Source organism: Salmo salar, chromosome ssa18 (assembly GCF_905237065.1).
Source record: "Salmo salar chromosome ssa18, Ssal_v3.1, whole genome shotgun sequence".
NCBI lineage: Eukaryota > Metazoa > Chordata > Actinopteri > Salmoniformes > Salmonidae > Salmo > Salmo salar.
Window position 1 is genome coordinate 59,230,779 of NC_059459.1, and position 16,006 is coordinate 59,246,784.

At 45.3% G+C, this 16,006-nt stretch overlaps 1 protein-coding gene across 6 annotated transcripts in view; it reads left to right on the forward strand.

Annotated features, from left to right (window-relative positions):
- The window catches only part of LOC106577586 (nuclear factor 1 B-type), an 85,558-nt gene that overhangs the window by 45,099 nt on the left and 24,453 nt on the right, over window positions 1-16,006 (forward strand). For 5 of the 6 annotated variants that reach the window (XM_014155761.2, XM_014155759.2, XM_014155763.2 and 2 more), the window contains exons 3-8: window positions 6,852-6,902; window positions 8,574-8,642; window positions 10,143-10,263; window positions 10,602-10,720; window positions 13,314-13,445; window positions 13,781-13,965. In XM_014155761.2, coding sequence (XP_014011236.1) covers window positions 6,852-6,902; window positions 8,574-8,642; window positions 10,143-10,263; window positions 10,602-10,720; window positions 13,314-13,445; window positions 13,781-13,965 — 677 coding nt within the window. The remainder of the gene's footprint in view (window positions 1-6,851; window positions 6,903-8,573; window positions 8,643-10,142; window positions 10,264-10,601; window positions 10,721-13,313; window positions 13,446-13,780; window positions 13,966-16,006) is intronic. The other variant, XM_014155762.2, reaches the window with a different exon arrangement.

The window sequence follows — 16,006 nt, forward strand, 5'->3', positions numbered from 1 at the left end:
TTCCTCGTCTTCTTTCCTCGATATTGGTCTCTTGGCAGACAGGTGTCGGCCTTCAAATAATATTTTGATACGTTAGTGCATTAGATGCCAGGGCATGAGACTGCCATTGTGCAGACTGGCACACATTCACAATGGCCTCCCTGGCATGATAAGATCCTCCCTCCTCTGGGTAGATTTCCTCGCCCTATCTTTTGTTTGGCTTGTTTGGGTTGCGGCTCTCTCCGATAAAGGCCACTTTGTTTAGTCAACAAAACGAGGGAGAGAAGGGGCAAAAAAAGAGAGGGAGAGAGAGCGACAGAGAGTGAGAGAGAAATAGAGGGCCACTAAGAAGAGAGAAAGAAGGGAAAGAAAGTGCGACAAAAAAAACGTGAAAATGGTGTAGGATTGAGAGATACCAGGTTAGATGTAGATGGCGATTTAGAAGTGGAGAGGAAAGCATATACCATACTATACAATTCAGACTAGATAAGAATTGATACAGCTGACACAGTGCCTGATACAGAAAGAGAGATAAATGTTGGCAGGCACAAGAGGAGACAAAAGAGATACTGTTACAGACCCAGAGACGGAGATACACAAAAGTATGTGGACACCCCTTCAAATGAGTGGATTTGCCTATTTCAGCTCACCCGTTGCTGACAGGTGTATAAAATCGAGCACACAGCCATGCAATCTCCTTAGACAAACATTGGCAGTAGAATGGCCCGTACTGAAGAGCTCAGTGACTTTCAACAAAATCAAATCAAATTGTATTTGTCACATACAGTACACGTGTTTAGCAGATGTTATTGCGGGAGTAGAGAAATGCTTGTGCAGTAATATCTGACAGCAATATCGAACAATTTCACAACAATATACACAAATCTAAAGTAAAGGAATGGAATTAAGAATGTATAAATATTTGGGCGAGCAATGTCAGACTAAGATACAGTAGAATAGAGTGTGCGTATATATATATATATATATATATATATATATATATATGTATGCAAAAGATGTAAACATTATTCAAGTGACTGGTGTTCCATTAAGTGGCCAGCGATTCCAAGTCTATGTATATAGGGCAGCAGCCTCTAATGTGCTAGTGATGGCTGTTTAACCGAATTTAACGTGACACCTTTCCAACAAGTCATTTTGTCAAATTTCAGCCCTGCTAGAGTTGCTCCGGTCAACTGTAAGTGCTGTTATTGTGAAGTGGAAACGTCTAGGAGCAACAACGGCTTATTCGTGAAGTGGTAAGCCACACAAGCTCACAGAACGAGACCATAGAGTGCTGAAACACGTAACATGTACAAATCTTCTGTCCTCGGTTGCAATACTCACTACCCAGTTCCAAACTGCCTCTCAAAGCAACGTCAGCAAAACAAATGTCTGTCAGGAACTTCATGAAATGGGTTTCCATGGCTGAGCAGTTGCACACAAGCCTAAAACCACAATGCTCAGTGCCAAGCGTCGGCTGTAGTAGTGCAAAGCTCGCCGCCACTGGACTCTAGAGTAGTGGAAACGCATTTTCTTTGGAGTGAGTAATCACACTTCACCATCTGGGAGTCCGACGAACGAATCTGCACAAAGCAAGGTCGAAGCAGAAATGGTTTGTCAAGATCGGTGTGGAAGAACTTGACTGGCCTGCACAGAGCCCTAACATCAACCCCATCGCACACTTTTGGGAGGAATTGGAATGCCAACTGCGAGCCAGGCCTAATCGCCCGACCTCAGTAATGCTCGTGACTGAATGGAAGCAAGTCCTCGCAGCAATGTTCCAACATCTAGCGGAAAGCCTTCCCAGAAGAGTGGAGGCTGTTGTAGCGGCTAAAGGGAGGACCAACTCCATATAAATGCCCATGATTTTGGAATGAGATGTTCAACGAGCAAGTGTCCATGTACTTTTGGCCATGTAGTGTAGCTGTAGAATGCAGTGATGGAGCAACATGTAAGAGAAAGCTAGGATCTGGAACTGGGCCCACAACGATGAGGTCATCATGGCTAAGCCGTTAAGGATAAAAACCAGGAGCAGAGGAGGACACAGGACAAAGTCCACACACACACACACACACACACACACACACACACACACACACACACACACACACACACACACACACACACACACACACACACACACACACACACCATGGCTATGTGCACCAGGATCGACCGACAGACAGATGGACAGCTTGCCTACCCCGCTAACGGCTTGCTCCTCGGCCAAACTGGTGCAGAAGAGGGACAGAAAGTGTGGCCATGTCAAATATTTACACTACACACAGCTGTATTGTTGAAATATTATGGGCCTAGCGCTGCCGTAATTAGGCGATATTTCTACGTCTCTCTCGCTCTCTCTCTCTTTCTCTCTCTTTTCTTCTCTCTCTTTCCCTCCCTCCCTCTCTCGGGCCGCTGAGATGCGTCTTGGCTCGGGACCCATGCTTCTGGCAGCCACAGCTATACATGTGCACAGACCCCGGGTGCAGCAGTCTAAAATGGCTGCCAGGCGGCTTCTCTCTTCCCTCCCTGAAATGTCGACGTTGGTATGCATCTGCGGCGGCGTGTGTGTATGTGAGAGCGTGTGCGTATGTGAGAGCGAGTATGTGCTGTGGGACGTGTGTGTTTGTGGGATCAGGTGGGTGTACTGCAACGAGTGAGTTTGTAAAAGTATGCGACTGGTTTAATATACACAGTGGGTTGGGGGTGGACTGAGAGTTTCTTCGGGGGAAGTTATGGGTATCATTCCAAACGAGAGAGAGAGAGAGAGAGAGAGAGAGAGAGAGAGAGAGAGAGAACAACAGGTAAAAGAAGCCTTCACAATAGCAAAGAATCCACGTTGTGCCATTATGCATAAGGTACGAAACAAAGTCCGTACATGTCAATGTCGATACTCACTACTCCCCACAATCCCAACGTGTAGGTCCTCCTCACTCAAATCACAGCCAAGATCCTCAAATCCTCTGTTTTGCTTTTATTTTCTCCTCCTCCTCCTTTGCGGGCCCAGTTTGTTTGTTTAAACAAGTGGCAGGGACGGAGAGGTGCCAAGAAACGTTGTTTTTGGAGTGTGGCTGTGTCTCTGGTATCTTGCGTTGTGATCCGGGCCTTGCCAAACTCTCAGGGCAGAGCCAGAGCTCTACCTCGCAGACCGAGACCACACTGTTTATTTACGGGTTGTTGGCGCCTGTTTGAAGACGATTGGATTGGTCTTGGATTGGTCTCCATTTGGAAGGTTTGATGCGTCTTTTTAATGGAGATTGGAGATATTTTCTGTAGAGGGAAGTCTTCACCCCTGTTTTAATTTCTGTGTCAGACAGTTTATTTCTTGTATGCAGACTTACATTTACACAGCATACAATTGTACAACATACAGTGCCTTCAGAATGTATTCACACCCCTTGACTTTTTCCACATTTTGTTGTGTTACAGCCTGAATTTAAAATCGATTAAATTGAGATACTTATGTAAATGTATTATTTCTGTATTTAATTTATAATAAATTTGCTAACATTTCTAAAAACATGTTTTCACTTCGTTGATATGGGGTATTGTGTATAGGAGGATGATTGAAAAAGAAAATATTTAATCCATTTTGAATTCAGGCTGTAACACAACATAATGTGGAATAAGTCAAGGGGTATAAATACTTTCTGAAGGCACTGTAGGCACTTTTCATTTTTCTAGTTAGAATAGCGGTTATTTGGAATTATACCTTTTAAATGTGTTCATATGTTGATTTTATTGTTAATTTCCAAAATATATATAAGAATATTTTCAACCCTGGCCTGATCGACTGCTTCTATGTGGCTATTAACACACTTGAACTTGAACTGGGATTTGAACTTGAACCTGAACTTGAACTTAACCTCAAGCCCCCACAACAACCTCCTACACCTCCCTAGCTACAGGTCAAGGGTGAAATGTATGTGAGATGTCAGGTGTTTTCCAGTTCTCAGATGTATGGTGCTCCCTCAAACCTCTGAGATGAGTTGACAGCAGATGCCATATGCCTGGATCCCACCTCAACTCTTCCAGGTGGCTCCTCTGTAGGCCTACAGTACTGTAGGGCAGCAAAGTGAAGATGCTGCTTCTGCTGCCTGGGTTCTTTAATTGCCACGACCATCTGGTCTTTTGTCAAGGCTGCCTGTTCACTCACAATGGTGTGTTCCATGTTAGACGAAACAGCTCCCCACCTGTTTTCTCACAATGGTCTTTTCCATGTTAGATGAACCAGCTCCCTACCTTCTCTTTCTCTCACAATGGTCTGTTCCATGTCAGACGAAACAGCTCCCCATCTGTTCTCTCACAATGGTCTGTTCCATGTTAGAAGAAACAGCTCCCCACCTCTCTCTCTCTCTCTCTCTCTCTCTCTCTCTCTCTCTCTCTCTGTTTCTCTGTTTCTCTGTCACTCTCTCTCTCTCTGTAGCGCCCTCCCACTTTCTCTCCTCTCTCTCCCTCCTCCCCTGTCCCTCTGTCTCTCTCTTTCTTTCTCTCCTGGGAGAGGGCAATAGTTGACAGTTGTAACTAGACTGATGGATGGGTCTGAAAGTGGCATGAGGGTGGGAGGTGCCAGGGCGGCTGGGCGGCTGGGTGGCTGGGTGGCAGGGAGCAAGAAAGGAGGAGGATCTCCCTGCAATCACTTACTGTATGGACGTGGTTCCACACAAACCATTGGCACAAAAGCCCCCGACTGTGGCGTGTAACATAGAATTCGATCTCGTTATACAGTATTTTTATGGCGTGCCAGTCAAATGACAAATGTGCTTGCATGATGTGCCCGAGAAGTCAATAGCACCATACAGTTTTTTTTGCTGAAATAATGTGAATTGCCATCCAGAGAGTCCTTTCTTTTCAGGTAAATGGTGGATTACAAGCTTACAAAAGAGACAAGCTAACAAACTAGCCAGCTTAGAAAAATAAGTTGCACCTAAAAGAGAGCAAGCTATTGGCATTGGACTTCCCTTGTGTCCTCTGTATCCTGTAGAGAGAACTCAAAGTTGTGACTGTTCAGGGTTAACCATAAGAGGAGATATTTTTTGTTTAACGTATGGTGGTGTTGTTCTCTACCTATTTTGTCAGTGTTGAGCCGCAGCCAAGAACATTCTGTTTTTGCAGTGCCGTTTAATGGTCATAAATCTCTGGGGGTTTTTTCTTCACATTTTTTTCTCTCTCTCTCGCTCTCTCTTTCGTTCTCTCTCTCTCCTTTACATCTAAAATTAAGCTTATGAGAGAGGGAAGGCTCTGCAGCAGCAAAAGGAGTGTTGTGTTGCAAGGCGAGGATATCTGAGTTCACCGTCTCCCGCCTCTTGTCCTCACTTCTCAGCGTTTAAAGGCGTAGGGCACAGGAGGAACACGTGGGGGGGGGGGCTGTGGTGAATCATTATGGAACTCAAGGCAAACAAAGCCTGGCCATTCAGTGTTGTACTGTTGTACTTTTACCCCCTCGTGTGCTGCTTTTTCCCTGGATGGTTGGTTGAAGCGGGGGCTGGTGGAGGGAGGGGGGTTGGGTCCTCCTCTCTTCCTCTCCCATATGTTGTTGGCTTTTGGGTGACGGCGATGTCGCCCTACTCCGGTAGGCTGACGCTACAGTAGACTTTGTGTGGAAGAGTGGGTGTGTGCTGTCGTGAGGAACTGGTGTTTATGTGAAATCTAAGTCAGCTCTTTGGAACTAATTTGCAACTGCAGACCTATGTTATATGATATGAACTAGTGTTTATGTTGTCGGTGTCGTCCCCCTCTGATATGCCTGGACTAGTTCCTCACTACTCTACACACCCGCTCTTCCATACAAAGCCTACTGTACTAGTTTTTAGGTGAAATGAAGTGAGCTCTTTGGAGCCACTTTCTATTGCTGACTGTATATGACATGGTCAAGTGTTTACGTTAAAAGCCAGGCTCTCGTGGGCATCGTTTGAATATCTGTTAGTGTTGCGTGGCAGTTGAGCCGCGAAAAACGGACCTGGCGGTCGGCGGTGACTAACGAGCATGGTGGCGGCTGAGGAACGCCAGTTACCCCACCAAAGGTGCTGTAAGGTAACATCGTCAATCAGAGGGAGCGCTTGGAGGCTAAGCTAGGCTACCTTATGGGGAGAATTCCTGATGTGTTTCAGAGTGTACCCCCCTCCTGTTGCGTGTGCTATGTGCATGCTTCTCTCGGGCAGGGGCAGGGCAGGATGAGGCAGAGACACACCATGTTTTCCCTAACCCAGGCCCTGTAAAAATTCAGACAGAATCAACCAGGTCAGGAGAACTCTTCACCTCGTCTTTTTTTTAAACATTTTTTTTAAACTTGTCTTATTGTTTCTTTCCACCCCTGTTGAGCACTTCTTTTGTTCTGCTGGCTTTTGACTGTAGCCCCCACTCCCCCCGCACCCCCCTTTTCTCTGTCTCCTCTTTTTTTTTTAAACAACAGCAAATACCATTGCACATCTGGTTTGGTCTGTCAGGACTGACACGTCTGCAGAAAAATTACGATAAAAACCTCAGACACATTCTAGGGAAGCTGAGGAGTATTCATTATATAATCCCTATGACTCCAGCTGATATTATGTCTAGGTTGAAATGAAATCTGATGACCAACAGCACCTTGCTTCCTTGTTTTTGGCCACCTGTCACATTCAGGGTATTTTTGACGTGTCCTTATAGTAGTGGGCCATTGTATTGCTTTGGCAACACTGGGTGGTTACCATCCGTGCCAATAAAGCTAATTTGAATAACTTAAATTGATAGAAGAGTGCTGAACTTTGATGACCTTTTGTGGTATTTCATGATTTGAGGTTCAATGAAATGACATGGAACAGATGTTGAATTGACGTCTGTGCCCAGTGGGATGGTTCTATAATACTAAGCATGGTTCTCTATCTGTGTTACAGACTCACAGCAGTCAGGAAGTCCCAGTAACAATGAGCCAGGCAAGAACCCAGGTATGTACCTGAACCTCACTGTCACGGTCCTCCAACCTCTGTCCTGTCAATCACAGCTCTATAGTTCCCAGTTCCCTCTCTGTACTTGATATGGTCTCGCCTGGTAGACGATTCCAGAATCTGTTTATGATAGTTACTCTTTGTGTGTATGCTCTTACCTGGCATAATTATCTTTAAACAAGATGTGACCTTTCACAGTTATGCAGACTACACCCATTTTAAGGTTTCTATGGAATTACAGATTCATTTAATCATCCTGTTGTAGGATAACTTTTTTAACTTGTAGTGTATCTGAGGTTTAAAAAGGCTTCTCAAGTTTGTCATTTCCACTTTGAAATTTGAGACTTTATTTTACAAAAAATGTATCAACCCCTACAAAAATGACCATTAATTATAATCCACATAATAATTCACAAATTAAGATCCTACATCTGTATAGACCAGTGGAGGCTGCTGAGGGGAGGACGGCTCATAATAATGTCTGGAATAGAGTGTAATGGTGTTTGATACCATTCCATTGACTCCGTTCCGGCCATTATTATCAGCCGTCCTCCCATCAGCAGCCTCCACTGGTCTAGACACCAAAACAAAACCGATGTCTGAATCTAAGAGACAAAAAAGATTGGGAAACACGAAGGCTAGACAGTTATGTGCTCCTCTCTAGTACACTAGTGGATGTCTGAGGCCATAGTTCTTGTCCTTGCCAATAAGGGTTGGATAGCTAAGCTACGTCTAGTAGCCAGTCTGCTAGCTAGCCAAACAAAATGGCCACTGTTCCAAATCATCTCCGGCAGCCTGTTGCTGCTTTCCTGGACTGACCTGGACTATGTCATCACGGGCCAGGAATGAAAATAGAGCAAGAACGTAATTAGCTCCGTACCTCAAGAGTAGGTTCTGCCTACCCTGCATGTGCGTCTCGCTGCCAAGTCAAACACTACGTTGAGCCAACGTTGAGCCAATGACTCAGGCCCCGTGAGGGCCTCCCTAGCTGCTCCCACTACAGTGCCACAGTTCCCCTGTCATTCTCTGGGACGCCCGCTGGCTTGCATTGAGGAATTAGGAGGAAGAAAGTGCTTTTAGCTGCCAATCGGAATCTAGACTCACGCCTCCCCCCCTATGTTGTTGGCACACCCAATGGTCCTGCTCAGAACATCAAAGGATGAAATGTCGAAGTCGTTTTGGATGTCAGTGACATGTCTGTCTGAATGGCTGACAGACTGACATTAGCCTGGTCACAGTTATGTTTGTGCTATATCGCCGACTCCTATTGTCATGACAAACATATAAACAGCACAAACTGATCTGGGACCAGGCTAGACTGATGGGTCATAATAGTTATTTTTCTCACATTCTGGGCTCCATACATATTGTACTTCAAAGCCTCCATGTTTCAGTATTGTCAATATTGCCATTATTCAGGCTGGAGCTGTGCTGGGTCGTGTCGCTATGGTTGATGGGTAGATGATGGTTGCTCTATTTTAGAAAACAATATTTGGCCAAGACTTTTTGCTCGTCCTGTGTATCGTAAGCAGGGAATCAAGTAATGATTTATTACTTTAGCAACAGCTCGAATCACTACGAATGTAACTTACTCTTAGTTACGAGAACACAAAGCATTGGGTTTAATGTTGCATTGATATATTGTCTATCTGTGTTTTTTTGTTTCTGCAGTTTACTTGGAAGACAGCTTCATCAAATCAGGAGTCTTCAGTGTTTCAGAGCTGGTGCGTGTGTCCAGAAGTAAGTATATACTTTATCACCATCGCCCTCAATACCCCTTATCCTCATTGCCGATTCAAAACAGCAAGCTTCACAGTACAAAAACAGAAAATCCAGTCGAGCAAGTCTCCAGCATTAGAATACAACATGAGTGTGTGTACAGTACACCGGTGTGTATGTGTGTGTATGTGTGTGTGTGTGTGTGTGTGAGACTGTGTGACCGTGTGTGTTTGTATAGACTTGCCTGCCCTTTTCAAAGACGATGACGGATGTTCTTTCAGGAATCGCTCTCCCCAGCTATCTGAGGACAATGGTCCCCTCAGGCAGGATTTACCTGTATGCCTCAAGGGCTGTTGTGTTCTATCACATACCTATGGGATGTTGTGTCCTGACCTCTAACATGCCTGGGGTACACTAAGAACTCACTGACACTGACGTACAACTCGTGTTTTCTACTTAATGTTTTTTTTTTAAGCCCCTCTGTAATTTGTACTGCCATTTTTGATTTGTTGTTTTACGGATTGCGGAGTAGACCTTTTAAGCCAATTGAAATTCAGTCAGTGCTGTGATTTTGCAGTTCCAAAATGCACATTCAAATTAAAGAAGAGGAAAAAACGTGAACAGGTGTTTTAGCATCGTTGTGATTTTGCGCCTGGCATTGTTTGGATTCAGAAGTCAGGGTTGTATTTTCTTTAACAGACGGGGTTAAATGACTTGGCTGGGAGACAGAGCAAGTGGTATTACACACAGTATGCTATGCCAAAAAGAGAGATAGAGAGTGAAGGAAATAGAGAGAGAGAGGGAGAGTCTCGTTGGCAGTAAATTAAAACACAAATGCCCTTGGGTAGCCAATGCCAGGGCTGCTGTGGGTTGCCAGTTCCAAGACTGCAGTGCTGGGGTTGGAGCTCATGCCAGTGGTGAACCTCAGACCACAACAGACCCCACCACACACTCCAGTCTCTCGTCGAGTCCAAACCAATCTACCCACCCACCCACCGCCCTCACAGGGCTCCCATCGCGGGCTGCAGCTTCAAGAGCGGAAGGAGCTTTTACACAGTGCCCTAGTTATCACTCAGCTGTCCTCCCTGAAACAATATCCCTCCCTCGCGGTTGTCAACCACAGGGGGGAAAAAAAGTCGACTTTCACACAGTGGTGGGCTGTGGTTTCTCAAAGCATATCACACATAAGAGCATCATGAAAGTGAACTTCAATGCACTTATTCATATGTGCTTGACCAATTACAATAGGTCATTGAGAATGGTCCTATGCTCAGCTGGATCAATCAGAGAGGTGATGTGTGTGTGGCCTAGTTCATGAGTTTGCATTATGCTGGTGGAATGCAAAGGTTCAATGATTTTCAGTCATGTGAGAGGGGATCATGTACACTGAGATCATTTCAGTGAAGTTGTGGGCCATGCTCAAGGTCACATCATATCAAAAGCCTATCACAGCTTCAGCAGGCAACCAATCAGCAGGCCAGTGACCAGGAAGTAACCTCTTTTTATCTCCCTACTCTTCAGCGCCCATTACCCAGGGGGCAGGGGTGAACTTCTCCATGGCCGACATGCCAAGTCAGCCGTACTACCATGACCTGAACTCCAGCGTGGGCCTCCATCGCTCCCTCTCCTCCCCGCCTGGCAGGTCAGTCTACTGCAGGACCCTGCTTTAACCCCACTCTCCTTCTCCCGCATCACACCTTGACCTCTGAACTTTGAATGAGATGAAGAGGGGGGTGGATGCAAAACTGATTTCAGTTTTCTGTCAGAGGGGCAAATTGATAATCTTACTCCATCATGTACTTCCATATTTTAGCCATCTGTTCTAGTTCAACTTTATTAACACCCACACATCTAGACGATACGTTAGCAGTAAAGATATGACATTTTTCCAACATCAAGGGGCAGTGACAGTAGAGACACACAGGGATCAGAGGGCACATACAGTGTTGTGACTCATCATTTCTCCGCCTTCTTCTCCAGTAAACGGCCCAAGACCCTCAACATAGACGAGAGCATGGAGACCAGTCCCACTGGCCCTGACTTCTATTCTTCACCTAGCTCCCCAGCTAGCGGCAGCAGGACCTGGCACGAGAGAGAAGGTGAGAGGGGAGGTGTGTGTGTGTGTGTGTGGGGGGGGGGGTCTACAATATTACTGTTGAATAAATATGATAAGAACAAACAGGCTGGGTGAGTAACAGAAATGTTGACAGGAAATATCTTGACTGAGAACATGCCCCTGTTGATAAGCTCGTTTGGAGGGTTGTTGAGTTCGCTGGTAGTTTGCGAGCTTCCTCATTACTTCCTGTTTTCTCGCCAGTCTGAGCGAGTATTGGAGTTTTGAAGGAGTGTTAAGAGTTGCAATGTTGAAGCGATGTGAGTGGAATCTTCATTCTGGTAGCGATTTAATTGTGGAATGCAGGGTTGCACCAATGAAAGTGAGAAGGAAGACATGCTAGTGAGAGCTGTAGCAATTGTGGCTGTGAGCAGACTTAGTAGAGAACTTTATTAATAAACTTGTTGTGTTATTAGACTGCAAGATTGAAAAGGTCATGCTAGGGTTAACAGGTGTGTGTGTGTGTGTGTGTGCGTATCCAGGCATGTGTTTGCATGTGTGTGTGTCAGAGAGAGAGAGGGAGGTGGAGTGAGTGATGGGAAGGTGTGGTGGCCTCTGTTTGAAGCTAGCTAGGTCCCAGAGGAGCTGTCTGACTCAACAGGTGGCAGGCCCAGTTGGTGGGCCATCCCGTGCCTAGCCCTGCTAACGCCACTATACTGACAGGCAGCGAGAGAGAGAGAGGGTGTGTGTGAGAGATCCTCCAGGGAGGGGTGTATGTCTCATTACCTGGTCTCGTGGTGCAGGCCAGGGCCCGTAGCTTTTTTAATTAAGCCCTCACTGTCCCGTGTTTCCAGATTGTTCTCCTCCGACACACACACAGACACACTCCCCTTCTCCCCCCAGGGCTTAAGCCCTAGAGTGGAAGGGAGAGGGACACCTCTCATCTCACTACCCTACGACAGATAAAACACTTAGGGTACAGAATGTCCCAACATCCGACAGCATAAGGTGTTTTTTTTCCCCCTTGCTTCTTTAAACGAAACTTCGTTGGGATTTACTGTGTTTTTTTTCCCCTTCCTTCTCCCGCTGTTTTGTGTTTTTACCTTTCAGTATCGGGGGGGAACACATGCTGAAATGTAATGGCTAGGGAGAAGAGGAGAGGAGAGATCAGGACATTGATGGAAAATGACTCTGTAAAGAGGGAATAAAGAAATAAGTGGATTGATATTGATATAACTGATATGAGGCTGTCCAAAGTGCCAAACGGACATTTATTTTACATGCCTAGTCCGACAAAACCCTTTTACACTGCACATGGATTAGGCGTAATTCTGTTTTTTTTTGTCATCAAAAGTAAGCTCACTGAAATGTCTTTCACTGTTACAGTACAGCTGACGCCATGTTGTGGAGTTATGTATACCTAGCCACTCCCCTTACATATTTTTTGGCACTGCTCTCAAATCCTCAGTCAGCGACTGGTTTGATAACGAACAGCTGTTTGCAATGAAGAAGAAGGTTTTTCATATCTATGCTCCTACGAAATGTGCAGTACTTAATCCTGGCTCCTCGTACTTACCCGGTGGTGCATTTCATAGCTAGATATCTGCTTGGTAAGATTCATAGCCCTTTTGTCTGTCTGGGACACCCTGGCCTGAGCACACACCCTGGTTTACTCGCTCATTTTTTGGGGTGGAACTTGAAGTAACAGAGTTCATAAAGTTAAATCGTTTTGACATATAGCAATGTGTTGTTATCTAAGGATTCTAAGTGAATTCTAGGATTTTACATTGATCAGTTCCCAGACCAGCGTGACTTTTGTTGTTAGAGAAGTCTGTTGATGTTAATTTCAATGTTTTTACAATTATAGGTCTCTCTCCATAAGTGTCCATCGTGTAATTCTGTCATTTTAGAACATTTCAAGAATATATTAGAGCGAATGTTACACCACAGTAAAAAAAAAAACAACTGTCCCACTGGGTCCAGACATCAATTCAACATCTATTCCACCTTGGAAACGACGTTGATTCAACCAGTATGTATGTGCACAGTGGGGTGGTACCATAGTCTGAAAGTCTTGCAAAATGGAAGATCCATCCATCTTGTCTGAGGTATTGCTCAAGTTGCTAACAAAAAATAAAAAAATGAAACGACTTAAGCTGCTTCCTTTTACAAAATTCTGAGTGGGGAATTCCCCTGGATTCCTGAGGTCTTTGTCCCTTTCCTGGTTGGGTATGAGTCACCTTTCCCTCTTCAGGTGAATTCTTCTCTATTGTGGGGAGGGAGGGAGGGATAAAGGTCTTGTGACAGGGCCGGGGACACTTGAGCTTGACCCACGGTCGGGGGAGAGCGGCTGCTGTCACAGAACATGAGGTCTCGGAGTCCATTCGTTTTCATGTTCAGTCCTATTGTCACACATTACCTTGCATGTAGACATTAGAAAACATGTCAAACGTGTCAAATGACAGCGATGGCAAGCCTATACTATGACTGCCACCACGCCACAGCGTGGGAGTATGTTTGAAAGATGTCGCAGCAAGAACAGCGATGCTACTTCTGTCAGCGTCTGTGCGCGTGGCTCTGTGGTTGCCAGGTAACCCCCCCCCCCCTGACCAGGTGTGTATGTGTTTCCTCTCCTCCAGACATGTCGTCTCCCACCATGAAGAAGCCAGAGAAGCCCTTGTTCAGCCCCACCTCCCCGCAGGACTCCTCCTCCAGACTGAGCACTTTCCCCCAGCACCACCACCCTGGACTCACAGGGGTCGGACACAGTGGTCAGTAGGCTAAGCACCTGCCCCCTACTAAGTCTAGACATGCTCACTCGGTGACCTACAGTGACCTCTACAAGAAAGTGATTGAACTGAAAGTGTTTTTGTCATGCATCCCCCTCACCCTTCCCCCAAAAGTCCTTTGAATTAGTTGGGATTGTAATGTGTACGTTTTTGTTCTCCATTAGTGTATTTTTCAATAGTTTGTTTTTCTCTCTCTCTCCCTCCCTCTCTAAATCTATGTCTCTCTGTCTGTCTGTCTTGTCTGTCTGTCTTCCCCTATTTCTCTCTCTGTTTCCCTCCCTCTCTCTGTTTCCTCCCTCTCTCCCTATCCCCTTCAGTTATATCGACAAGGAGCCCTCCACCCCACTCCCCCCTTCAGTTCTCTGCCTCGGCCATCTTGCCCCCTGCCCCGTCACCCTACTTCTCTCACCCCACCATCCGCTACCCGCCCCATCTCAACCCCCCTGACTCCCTGAAGAGCTACGTGCCCAGCTACGACCCGTCCAGCCCACAGAGCAGCCAGGTGAGTGTGAACTGCAGCACACTGGAGGGGATTCGGGTTGGCCTACATTCCTATTTCACTTATTTTATTTAATTAAGAGAACTTGACTGTGTACAATCTCTCTCCTCAGTAGGCCTAACTGACTGACAGTGTTTGTGAACAGTGATATGATTGGATGTGAAGTTCGGGAGTTTAGTAGAAAATGTGTTTTATGGCGAACGTTTGATGAAAAACAATGGATATTTGACACTACGAGAAGTTAAAGGACACCGGACCAGCTTGGCTATACTGTAGTACACTTTTCAATGTGATGATTGAATCAAGTATCAGTTGCATTTTCATTTAATTTAATAATGAGTTCAATTTTTCTCTAATAAAACCAATTATTAAATTGAAAAATGTTCTAAATGTTCCTGTCTCTATCAAAAATAATACATGCCCCATACAATTGTGCCTTGACATTTTTACAACAATTGAATGTTGATCAAATGCCACTTTCCTGAACATTATTTTAGCTCCTTCCAATTTTAGTGGCAATCTTAATAGTTAGCTTTCACCTGGAGAATAATTTTTGGGGATTGGGTGCTTTATAACATTTGACACATGAAAACGGGTGGACAATGTTTATAATCGTTGAGAAGACTAGTTAAATCATTGCACATAGTAGCTTCACAGCACTAGCCTTCCTGGGGTACGTTTGTTTTGCACAGGATTGGATGGAGGGAGTTGACACAGGATTTAGGAATTGGCAGTGTCGTTGGACGCACCAGGTGACTTCTCAGCCAGGTTCTTAATCAAGTGTCAAGTTTAACCCCCTCCATTCAGAATATGCTGCTGTTGTGATCTAAACACTTTTTAAAGTGCAGAAAAATCCCTTTATGTAATGACTGAATGCCGACCTAACTCTGAAATACTCTATAGATCTGTTTTGATAAGAGCCTAAATGTAAAATATACACTGTAAAAACCACTAACTCAATATTCCAAAGAAAATCCAGGCCCTTTTTCATAAAACAAATATAATTACAGTGGGTCATAACGCAGTTTTTTTTCATGAACTTCTGATAAACCTGACAGAAGACTTTATACATTAACTGGGTACACACTAAAGCCTTGTGTCACTGTGCTGGGAGCGTGTGGGGGGGCAGGGAGGGAGGGAGGGGGCAGCCATAGAGAGATGAGAGAGCCGTGAGATATTTATGTGAGTTTTATATCCCCGCTGTTCTCACTGAAAACAATGGGCTCATAGACGAGGCTGGATCTATGCGGCCCGGGACTGTTACTTCAGACAAAACCACAGGGAACGATAAAGGCCGTAAATATTTGCCGTTGCCGGGGCCTCTGCTCTCTTTTGGCGGAATTACTGGCCCCTCTCCTCCACAGTGCTGGATGGGAGAAGGGGGAGTGTTTGTGTGGGTGTGTGTGTGTGTGTGTGGGTGTGCAGAGGAGGGCGTCTCGGCAAATAAAACAGCTCTTATAATCCCATGGACGGCAGCCAGAATGTTTTTATGCTTGCTTTAACGCAGATTATATTACACTCTAATTAAACATTATATTCACATTTTTAAGGAACCCTGTGGACACAATTCTTTTTCATAAAGGCCTTTTTGAGGTTTGAACTTGGGGCGCCAAAGAGCCCAATACACCACAGACCGTCTCCCGCAGTCTGAAAGAGTAGCTCCCACTAGCTCCTTTTCTCTCTTAAAACACTAGAGATGATCTACACAGGCTATTTGGGCAGGGCTGTTCTCCCTTCCTCCATACTCCTTTCTCCTTGGACCCCCTCCCTTCATAATTCTCGCCCCTACTATTAGCCCCCTTTCTCTCTCTCTCTCCCTCTCTCTCGCAGTGTCAAGTGAGGGCGACATTTTCCCACACAAAACAGCACTGAACTGACTGTGAAAACAATACCGTAAAACACACTTTACTGTCCTTTCTTTTCCTTAACGATTCCAAGTCATTTCAATGAAATTGACGTCTGTGCCCAGTGGGATTTGTCAAGTGGCCACAGTTCAAGTAATAGAGGAGTTGTGTCACTAACTGCCCCCTCCTCTATTTTGTTT